This window comes from Vigna unguiculata, chromosome 8 (assembly GCF_004118075.2).
Source record: "Vigna unguiculata cultivar IT97K-499-35 chromosome 8, ASM411807v1, whole genome shotgun sequence".
Lineage (NCBI taxonomy): Eukaryota > Viridiplantae > Streptophyta > Magnoliopsida > Fabales > Fabaceae > Vigna > Vigna unguiculata.
This window is the reverse complement of record NC_040286.1, coordinates 27,811,301-27,824,012: the sequence shown is the minus strand read 5'-3', so window position 1 is coordinate 27,824,012 and position 12,712 is coordinate 27,811,301. Positions and strand designations below refer to the sequence as shown.

The 12,712-nt window shown below is 25.5% G+C and overlaps 1 protein-coding gene across 1 annotated transcript; it reads left to right on the top strand.

Annotated features, from left to right (window-relative positions):
- Nucleotides 1-3,047: 3,047 nt before the first annotated feature.
- Nucleotides 3,048-4,911, top strand: LOC114194097 (WRKY DNA-binding transcription factor 70-like). The gene is made up of 3 exons (XM_028084153.1): nt 3,048-3,544; nt 4,032-4,133; nt 4,269-4,911. The coding sequence occupies exons 1-3, from the start codon at nt 3,171-3,173 to the stop codon at nt 4,768-4,770; spliced, it is 978 nt and encodes a 325-aa protein (XP_027939954.1). The 5' UTR covers nt 3,048-3,170; the 3' UTR covers nt 4,771-4,911.
- The last annotated feature ends 7,801 nt before the right edge of the window (nt 4,912-12,712 follow it).

Below are 12,712 nucleotides of genomic sequence, written 5' to 3'. Positions count from 1 at the left end.
AAATTGATTTTTTATCTTGATGGCGATTAATGACTTTGTATATAATTGTAACAATATCCATAATTATTCTTTAGGTGAGTTAATTTTGTAGCTTATGCCAATGATTTAAATATTCTACGTGAAATTTTCAGAATGTTGTGAAAGCAACTAAAATAAATGATTAATATACTTTTGTAAGTATTCAAGTTACCTTTGTTAATACTTAAGACATTAATTTTTATTAATTTATCCTGTTTAAACTTTTTTTTTTCAAAAATATAAGTGACCATGGTAATGCCATTTACTTCAATTGTAAATTTTATGAATTAACTTTATTTACTTTCAAACAGATTTTATAAACAAGTTTACGCAATGAAAATAAAATCTATATTATATCACTTTTCATCTAAACTAGAAAATCAAATCTTTCTGTATTAATTAACTTAAAATAATAACTGTCTGCGTAAAATTTACGATGAGTTTGTTTACTTAGCACAAGAATACTTACTCTTTTTTTAGATGTTTGTTTATTTTTTTAAGAAAATAAATAAATAATTTACATATGGCAATTAATTCATTGCCAGAGAAGTACAAGTAGTTTATTCTTCCTTATCTAACCTACAGAAATTTCATTTATATGTATTTGTATAATCGTCTCTCATATTCAAAAAATCTTAAACATATAAGATAAATTTTATTGGATTTAATAAGAAAAATATACACTCTAACGTCTAATGCAAAATTTTTAACAATTACTCTTTTTTAATTTTGGCAGTGATTTTAAGGACTAACATAAGATAATGAAAAAAATTGGATATAAAATAACAATTAAAAAGGTAAAAACATTGTTTCTTAAATACTCATCCTTATCCAATGCAATAAAAGCTAAATATTATTAATTTCTCACTACCATCTATTGGTTTGTACAATTATTGGGTTTTGTTTAGAGAAAAAAAGGACACCGCAGTGACGTCATCCTATCTCACTGTCAAACGTCATTGCTTACTGAAGATTGCAGTCCAGTCAACATCTGTAATATCTTCAATACCTCGTTTCATCTTGATCATGCATCAAATTATAATATATCTTCTCATACGAAAAATAATAAAAATATATTACGTGAAATACAATATTTAAATCTAATTTATTTATAATAATGAAATCTCAAAAAGTTTTGAATATATTTATCTGTTTAAGTATTTTTATTTTTATATACAAATAAAAACACATAAGTTTAGACGTATGTCTATATCCATTTTTAAGTATTTTTATTTTTATTAAAATTATTATTAAAATAAAAAAAAATTTTACTAAATTTATAAAAAGTAATTTATAATAATAAAATAAAATTAATAGTAAAATGTATACATATAAAAAAAGTTACCAAACTATTACCAAAAGTTATTTTATTAATTAATAATTATAAATATACTATATTACACTAATAAAAAAAGACAAGTTATATTGAATTTAGTTTGTGTATTATTAATGGGAGTTTTGTTTAGTTAATTTTTACTAACATAAAATGCAACTCTATATTTTTTATGTAAATAATATTATGGAGGTAAAATGATTGTTTTAATCACAATGATAACACCATCGAAATGGGAAACGCGTAAAAGAACGAGGACACTAAACTGATTTATAAAAATACAAATATACAATATTAATTAAGGTTAAATATAATTTTAGTTAATGTAAAATTATTATTTAAAATTTTAAAATATTATTTTAAAAATAATGGATATAATTTTTTAATTTCATCTTGTTAAATCTTTTTTTATGAGTTAAATTATTTTTAAGACTAATATTTAAATTAGAATATGTCAAATTGTGTACATGATAAAAAAATATAACATAATTTAATTATTATTCATTTATTTTTAAAGTTAAAAATCAAGTTATATCAAATATTTAAACAAGAACGAATTACATTTTTACACTAAAATTTAGCGATTATATTGATTAGATTAACTCAGATCATCAAATATCGTGTTTTATAAATTAAAATAATTAAAGTATAATATTATTTAAAAACATAATCGACCTTAGTATTTACCTGCTAATTTCTTATATGACTTAAATAATAAACTATAGAGATGTCGCTTTTATCCATAGAATATAAAGTTGTTTATTTCAGATAAGATTATCTGGTATCAGGTTCCGAACTGAGAACTGTTAATGAAGTTATGCTTATAATCCCAATTAATTTTACATAACACGTGCTTAAACTTTCTATCTTTAAAATGAAAGTTAACAAAATTACACTATACGAAGATTAATTATGAACCGCCATAATTTTTTTTAAAGACAACAACAAAATCAAATTTTAAAAAATCTTGCTAATAATATTATCAGGACTGTATTTGAATTAGATAATGCTTTTCATAGAATTATGTTAATTCAGTACGTGTGAGTTATTGTAAACATTTGTTTATTTTTTATTTACACAAAAATCAATTTTCTGAGAATAATCACTACGGATAATCAATTCAATAATTTTGATACAACTTTTCATTTAGTCTGTATTTATTATTAAATAATTTTAAATAAAAATAAAAAAATTTAATAAAAATATAAACGTATAAAAAATCAAATTATATTATTTATTATTTTATAAAATAAACATTTATATTTTAAAATGAAAGTTAAAAATTAATTCTTATAAATGTTCAAAGACGCCATCCAATTAAAAGACAAAATAATTGTCGTCTCCAAGGGTTCCAAATCGATGATGGATATGTAATAGAAACAGATAATCGATAAGAAATAAATAATTGGAGACTGCAATTAAATCCTCACCGTTCATTCACTCTTTTTAAATTCATATCTTATAATATCTTTTAAAATATATTCTCAAACACATTACTTTTCATTCCAAAAAAAATTATCTAAATGGAAGAGTGAATTTTTTTCTAATAAAATTATTTTAAAAATAGTATATTTATATTATTGGTAAGGCTTAATTGAAATTTAAGTATCTCGTTGAAAGTCAAATATAATTTAAAACTTCTTTGTATGTATAAAAGGTTAAGAACACTATTCTCAGTTTCAGAAAGTTGATTCATTTTGTTTCTCACAACTATTTCCTTTTCTTCTCCTTCCTCCATAGCCTCTTCCAAATCTAGACCAAAAGAAACAATTAAAGCAACAGAGAAATTCAAAGAAAAACCAAGAGATAGATACTGAAAATGAATAACATGTTTTATTCTGAATCCCAGAGTGTCTCAGAAAAGAAGAAGAGAGAGATAATGGAAGAAATTATTAAGGGTGAAAAAGCTGCTATTGAGCTGAAGATTCTGCTTCAGAAACCCTCTGAGAGTGAACCTTTGCTCTCTTATCACCAACTCGTGGCCAGTGTCCTCTCATCTTTCACACAATCTCTTTCTATTATTTACTCTTCTTCTTCTTCAGAACCCAGTTCAGCAGATGGGGTGCCTCATCGGAATCTTCTGAATCCCACCGGATATATCTCGCCGGAGACCGGTTCCGGCAATGATCCAACGTCTGGACATTGCAGTGAGAAGAGATCCCAAAAGGGTGGGAGAGGTCGCTACATTAGACGGTTAACTTCTTCACATTTTCTCTTTCTCGATCACCATACGCTGCTTTTCTTAATCACACCGACACATATGTTTTGTAGTTCAAACAACAAACCCTTCTTTGGTCTCACAAATTTGGTTAAGGTTTGAGGATTTGGGAAGTGTACGAAACACATAGAGAGTGTGTCATGTTTAACGTTCATTAAAGTTTTAAGAATAGAAGTTGGATTTTCCTAGGTTATAACTTATACATATATATGTTGGATTTGATGATTTTGTTATATATATATATATATATATATATATATATATATATTTTACATGATGATTTCTGTTAGTTGAGGGTCAGATCCAAGAGGGTTAATATATATAACTCCTTGCTATTTTTCAAACATGCATTTTACAGATTCTATGTTATGTTCTCTTTTCTTTATACATATATCTAAAACATGTTTTATATTCTTTATATTAACACATGTTGTGTTCTGGTTTGTTGTTGTTGTTGTGTAGCAAGGGTGCACCGACAAAGACTACACTGTCTTGCACCACTGATGATAAGTATGCATGGAGGAAGTATGGACAAAAGGGAATCCAGAATTATAAATATCCTAGGTATATTGTATATCGTTTTTTCTTTATGATCTTATTTTTATATTTTATTCCAAAACACGATCATCTTTATATACCTTTCTTTGGTGTCTTTCAAGTTGAATATAAACAAATAATTTTGTATAATTCTGTATATAGGAGTTACTTCAGGTGCAGTTACAAACATGATCAAGGTTGTAACGCGACCAAACAGGTGCAGCTGGAACAAGAAAACCCACGTATGTATCGAATTACGTACATCGATCTTCACACATGCAATGATATTCCTAAGGTTACACACAAAACCGTAGATTCTTCCACTGGGGAATCGTCTCTTCTGCATTCTGATCGTGGCTCCAATGAAATGGATCATCTCATTAGCTCACCAAACTTAGCTATGAAACCAGAGTTTCCCAGAGAAACTCACACATCAAGTGATCTTCATGATCACAGGTTATTAGAGTCTAGCATGTGGTTAGAATATTGGAAGGAATCTGAACCATTCAACTCTACCATAATGCCCTTAACGAAGGCATCTGATAACAGTGCAGAAAATGCGTATTCATGTGCAGACATTCAAAATCTGGACATGGATTTTGGTGGGGTGGCATCTGTTCTTTTGGACTCTCACTTTCACTTCGATGAAGATCTGTTCTTTTAGTAATATTGTTCTTGGTTTCCAGTGCTTTGTTGTTGGGATGGAGATTGTTGTATATGTAAACATTTTTCTTAATAGCATCATAATAATTGTCATTGGAGAAGAATACATATAATAATATAGTTGATCAATTTGTTCCTCCAATAATACTCCATCTTCTATACGTTCTACTGAACATTATTTGTAATATTTTAATTTCACGTATTAAGGCTGGCTGAATTATTACAAATCAGATATTAAGTGAAAACAAGGTGACACTAAGCTCTTAACTAAATTGCTTCACACAGACTATACATCACACAGGTTGCTCTGCACAACCATCCCTAACAAAATTCATCTTGAATTCTTAAATGTCACATGCAAAACCAAAACACTTCACACACAGTATATTTCTTAAAAGACCAAAAAGAATAATAAAAAATAAATATATTTTGTTTAATATTTTTATGAGAAAAGATTGTACACCTCTTCGTCCTGAATCCACTCTGATAGTCAAACATACCAGAAAAGAGAGAAAGCAAAAAAAAAAATTTTAAAAGTTTTTATTACGAAATGAAACTTTAGTTAATGTCAAATATATTTATAGTTCAATTATAAATAAAATAATCGAGTTTTATCATTAAAACCATTTACTATTCTTAAATTATTTTTTAGTTCTTAAATTATTCATTCAATTTAAAATATAAAATAATTTACAAAGAATCATCTACAAAATAGAAATTTTTTTTTTTTTATTAAGTGTTTCATAAGTATGTAAAATTTTCCGTTTTAAGAAGTGTGAAGTTGGGTGGAAAGAGAAATTAATGTAGAGCCTATAGTCTCCGTCTTCTTTTGGTCTTTGGTCTTTGTTTTATTTTTTTCTTCCTTCCTTCTTTCTTTCCACGTTTTTTTTTTTGTCTTCAATAATAAGACTTTTTTTTATTTATTTTTTTACTCATAATATCGTTAAAGTATCAAAATGTTTTATTGATTATAAACTAAAAAAATCATAAAATATAATTTTAGATAATACGTTTTTGTAAAAAAATATAATTGTTCTTTTTCTTAAAATTAAATTGTACCTTAAAATATACCTTCTGAGCACAAACAGATGGACTCATAGTTATTGTATGAGGGATAATAAAAGTAAATATAATATATTTATTTGATTTTTTCAATAAACATGTTTATAAATTATAAGATTTATCTAATAAATTGTACAACACTATTTAATAAATTCTAAATAAAATGGAAATTTCTAATATGTTATATCTCTCTCTGGAATCAGTGTAGAAAAATGGAAATAAATGATGTTAAAAATCCTTCGTATACCAGCGAAACATCAATTAACCAAAAAAAAGAGAGTAAAATAAAAAAATAATAATATTAATTATTTTTTTTATATTTTATTTATTAATAGTATTATTTGTTTAATTATATTCTAACATTCTTAGAGAGAAAATTCTTGTTATTTCTATTTTGATTACTCATTTGTATTTATTTTTACAATTAAAAATGATATAGAACAGAGAACTCAAAACACTTTTTATGAACTAATGTGTTTGATATGGTTATAATTAAATCAGCTTCAACTAAGTCTAAAAATTTATGTTTATAATTGTTTCTATTTTTATTGGTAACAATAAATGAAATTATGAATAAATAAAATTCTGGTTTACTGAATAATTTTTTTGTGATGTCTAAAGCTAATGTTTTTTCTATTATATTAATTTATGATTTAATATATTTTTATATTTTCAATGCATCAAATTGTTATACTTAAAGTTCCAAGTAAAAATGGCAATGAAATTGACATATGAGAATGAGAAACAAATATATTAGAAACTCAATTACTCATGGTATTATCTCCCTTGACTTTGTCAGGTCGGAAAGAAATTGCAGATTTGCTTATCAAAAAGTTGATGCATCAACAACAAGAATTTAAGTTGTCGAGGGGAATGAGACTATAGTCCATAAATTAGTTACAACAATGGACACACATCTCCATATGAATGGCGATCTCATGGAATGAAGTTCAATGGGCAACAACGAAGTTGTTGTTGATTAAAGTACACAAAATAATTTGATTAAATTTTATATCTCATTCCTATGGTGAAGTGTATTATAAATTGTGGCAATAATTAGATTGAGATATATGCATTATTATGCTTACATATGTTTTTATAAAATACCTCTTAATAAACCAAATGATAATCAATTATTGTAGGGGTGTGAGTCACAAACCACCCTTTGAGAGTTTACCTAGTGAGTGTGATGGTGGGACCGCCATTGTGAGACATGGACAAGTCTCTAAGTGACATTCATGAAACAAGATACATGCGGAAGGTTGTAACATGCACCCACTGATTAGAACCTATATAATGAACATCAATATTGTATGTGTTATTAACTAAAACCCGATCACAGGAGATATAGCTCAAGACAATCAAGACTCCACATTTTCTCGGGTGGAAGTTTATAAGCACTAGGTGTAAGGCTCAAATCTGGAAGGTTCCTTACACTGAATTACAATATTTTGTTTTAAAAGATAATATATTTTGTTTTATTTCATTTTTTTATATTATGTGGGGGACTGTTGGAAATATTTTAATATAATTTAAAAATAAATAATAAAAATAAAAATTCTATTGTTACTCATATTTTTATGGACCTTCTAATTTTATGGGTTAATGTTATTTATGATTAACGACTATATTTTTTATTCCTATTTACTCTTGTATCTCCTTGTCTACCTCTAAATACCACCAAGTGCATGAGGGAAAATACAACAAAAAAGACAACAAACACTAGAGTTTTCTCAAAAGTGTTCTTCTTTTCTTCTCTATATCTCTTAAAACAGTGGTGTTCATAAGGTTCGAAGATCCTTAGCTGCACTTGATCGATCTGACGGGTTGTTGTATATTGGGAGAGAAGCGCATATGATTTTGTTTTACCCTGTGCAGTAGGGACGTTTTCTCTCTAAGGATAGCGTTATGCGTGCCTCAATCCAGACTATTTCTACTCCTTACCTCATTTATCTTCTATCTATTATTTATTGTTGTTATAAGAATTATTGGGTCTTTGATTAATATCCTTGATTCACATACATGTTAGTATTATTATTGTTCTAATAATTATTATTATAATAATTTTATTATTAATAGTATTATTTGTTTAATTACTTTCTAACATTTAGGAATAGAACTTGGTTCATTAGTAATCTTAGACTCTTAAAACTAATGCATGATTTCACTTGTTGATGATTCAAGAGATTGGAACTTGATGAATGATTATAGGCTCAAAGGTTATATGAATAGAATTTGAGTATTCTTGTGAGTTGATTTTAACATGTGTATGTGGAATTGAGATAATTTAGAATGCATGAAAATGAAGTGATTGAAGTCTAATCTTGATAAATTGTAAATATATTATGTTAATTTCTTATTGCACATCAACTTTTGATAAAATACAAAAAGAATTTCTTAATGTTTTTGTGAACTTTGTGTCTAATTGAGTCGTGAATTGTAAAAATAGCCATGCGTTGTATAAATTTCTTAGGAAAAAATGATAAAATACTTATTACTTGTTATGTGCGATCGACACACTTGTCATGTTAGTTTTCACTAATAACAATAAACCTTTATGATTTTTTTATTACTTTAATATGATATTATAGAAGAAATCAAACTTTGTTTTCCCTTTGAAATAGAAGTTTCATTCTGCAAGATGTACCTTTAGCGGCCACCTCACTCTACAAAACATCATCATTTCGTTGGAACACAAAATGACTTTTCACATGAAATTAAACTTTTCATTTACAAAAATTAAAAAAATATCATAGTTCTTTAAATGGTCTTCTACACAACTATTTATTTACAAACATTTGCATATACCTTTAAAACTAAGGAAGATAGTTGTGACTAAAAGTAAAGGTTAAAAAGACAATCATCAAAAACCAAAATAAAATTATTTCCAAATTGGAATATAAAAGGAGAGAAACACTTTTAAATTTCGGAGAGTGGATACAATGTTAAATTTAAGAGACTAAAAACATCAACTTTAAATTTTAGGAAACAAAAGGAATAATAATTAATATTTCTTACCAATGATATTATACTCATTAATCACCTTGCTAATAACATCTATGTCAGCAAAGCAAGTACAACTAAAATAATAATATCAAAAATTAGTTTTTATTTTATTATTTTAAGGTCATCTAAAAGTGCTATACTAATTATATTTACTTTTTAAATAATTTTAAAAAGCTATTGATAATATTATGAAACTTTTTGTCGAGTCCAGATTTTTTAACTTTTTTCTTCTGTTATATCAACTAAATATTAAAAATACACTATATTAATATTTTAAATATATTTTAAAATGTTAAAACGTCAAAATTAATGATAATTGATATATTATAAAGACACGTTAAAGTAATAGCACAACAATACTCAGAATCCAAATTCCTTATTGCCACATAACTTCTCTCTTTAGACTATTTTTTTTTATCTTTTTCTTCTGATATTTATTCCCTTCTATTTGTTTCCTCTATTTCCATCTCTACCTAAATCCAAACTCTACTTTCCTGCTATTCATATCTTCCACAAAACAAAAAAAGATTGACGAGTGAAAAACTTGTTTTTTTTTTCATGAAAGTGAAACGTTTTCTTGAGTGTGACCAATGGAGTTGGCATGATCGATGTACCCAACTCCAGTTTCTTGTAGGAAAGGTAATAGGTGATGTGATGGAGAAATAGAAAACAAAACATTGGATATAGATAAGAACCAAAATTGTTGAATCACATCTTTTAAACACTAGGTCATTTTGTTGAATCTTTTAATATTGAATTAACATGCAAACATTTTTTTTATTAAATTAACATCTAACATTTTTGTGTGTTTTTATATTGAATAAGCTATAACACATGGATCTGCTAACAGATTGCAGAATGAGGGAATGAGAAAGTGTTCACACTATTATTCATGGAATTTTTTTCATGTATTATTGTTATGATAGTAACTTAAATAACGTGTTTTGACATTTTCAGCCATGTAGAGGAGAAATTTTGACTTAATGTTTCCATGCATTCAGTCACTCTCTACTCTTTTGGCACCTTTGCAAGTGAAATTATGTATGAATTGTTAAGAAATAAAGTGTAAATTAAAAGTCTCATTATTTAACATCAAAATAAAGGATAAAAATACCTCATTTTGGATTCAAATTAATCTTATATTAATTCTTTTATATAGATTCATTCATGCCTGTAAATCTTCAATAACTCTCTGATGTTTGAAATATTGTCGCTCGTCTAATTTAATCACTAAAAACTTCTCTTTATATATATAATAACATATTATACTATATGAATTTATATTGATAATTTTATTGACACATAAATTTAAATTATATTTTTTATTAAAATTAAATAATTATTGATAAATAAATAAATTATAATTTAGTTAAAACTATAACTTTTATAATTTTCTTAATTTTTAAAAGTTATAAATTAAATTATAACTTTTTAGACAATTATATGTAATTACAAAAGTCATTCAATCATATTATATCCTATCATTATTTAGTTTACTATCTAATATGTTTATTATATCATGTTTTGTATTTTATCATATCTATTTGACTACACTAAACCATTAAAATGTTATTTTATGTTAATTGTAATAATTGATTACGTTATTTTGATATTTGTTAATTTTTTACAGTTAAGGAATTTGTATGAATATCTGAATATCACTTTTCGATTTTTGTGTTTTATGTTTTTTAGTTTTAGTTCTCTGTGCTTGCCTATCGTTTTTTGAGTTTTTGAGTCAAACTTTTGGAAGTGTTTTTGGCTGAAATTTCTGGAAGTCTTGTGTGAGTCAGTGAGTGAGAGATTGATTTCTAATCTTTTGAAACAATGTGACCTATTCTTTGTATTCTTTTCTTTTTTTACAACCATGCTATTTCTCTATTCAATTCAACTATTTTTTATTTAGTATAATGTATTATATAATTCAGATCGGCCAGAAGGTAAGCATTTTTTAATTAAATTAATTATAAAATTATATTTAAGAAAAAAAATTAATTTTTTTATTTTAATATATTTCTAACTTTATGTTTGAAAATAAAATTTAAATAAATTACTATGAGTGTCAATTAACATTTATTGGCATTAAAAGTTATATTAAATGAGTTAAGACATGTTTTCAATAAATTATAATTTTATTTAAGAAAAAAGGAATAATTATTTCTTTTTATTTATATCTTATAATCAAATTTGATGTATATTTTGTTCTTTTATATTTATATAACTTTTTATCTAGTGATTTCATTCCTTGTCTTTTCTTATTTTCATTTATTCTAGAGTTTTTTTTTTTAGTGTTTTGACAATGGTTGTTTGTGTATTAATCTTTTTATCTTCATCTTTGATTAGTATGTTTTTTCTTTGTATTTGTGTTGTTGTTTTTATTCTATTTATTGAATTCGTATAAGGATTAAAAGTGTAATTCTTTTGTCGAGATTTATTTTTAGGTATTTTTCAATTCATGGGTTTTAAAAAGTTTTGTACATATATTTTGACAGAATTTGAATTTTTGTTTGAATTAAATTGCAAAACTATTAATTAGGTAGCTGTGCCTTTTGGTGGATAATAAGATGAAATTTCTAATGAAATAAACTATTGAATTGGAATTTTATAAACAGTTTGAAAGTTAAATAAAACTAATTAAGATGATTTTACATAAAAAAAACACTTAAAAGATAAATTTTAAATAAAAGACATAATTCGAATGATTTGTCTCATTTTACCACCAAAACCCCTAATTGCAAAAGTGTAGGTCTACAATGAATAATGCAGTGTGGGTCACCTCATATGCTACAACTAGAGATAAAATTTCAATACATCCAACAGGTAATTTCTCAAGTTTATTTTAATTCAAGATTGAAAATACAGTAAAATAAGGTTATATAATGCAAGAGGAAAAACTATTAATATTTTGGATTAAATTCGGACCATTGTGTTGAGTTCTCCTTATTATATGGGTCAATTTCTTATGTGAACTAAAATTGTTGTTGCATAATCTACACATGTGGGTATGGGTATGACATTCTTTTATTAATGTCTGATGCAACCACTGTTATTTTTAACTCTAAATTGTTAGGAGAAAGAGGGCATTCTTTTGTTAGAAATGAGAGTAAACAAGGAACACTTTACGTATGATACTTTAGGTTTTTCTTATGTCTGTTTTAGGTCAAAATAATATATGTAAATTTATATTTGTTGCATTGATAATATAAGTAAATTTTTTGCCTATTTTTCCTAAATTCTGGACAAAATTTATTTCTGTTATCACATTAACCAAAATAAAGTTGTGTTTATTCAAGTCTTTACAGAAGTAAATTTCGGAGTATTTTCATCATTTGTTTGATATTTCTCTTTTATTTATTTATTTTCATCATGGTTATTGAATCACAAATTATATTGTTTATTTAAGAACTTAAATTTTGAATTGTAAATCATACTGTATGGTGCATCTTAAGATTCATAAACATTAATAAATGCAACACATACTTAAAATTTTAAGATATCTAAATATGCAAAGAAATGATTAATAACAAAACAAATCATCATCAAATAGAGTAGTTGTATCCATGTGTATTTACCAAACAACTTCATAATTTCAGCAACACAACCTTCAAAATGCAAAAAAGCAGTATGGTTGATTCATAAGATTTCTTTAACTATCGCTATATCCTACTAAACAAATTATTCATTATAGTCATCCAAAAAGTAGGTGTTGTTGTTGCTAGTTGCATACTTACTATATATAGACTACAATTGCTTGCTTGTATACTAAACAATCTTAAAAAAACTTTCCATTCTAATAATTCATAATTCATTCTCTTTCCCTCTAAGATCTACTCAAGTCATCTTTATCTTTTATTGAAAGTTCTTCTCCTTCGTTAATG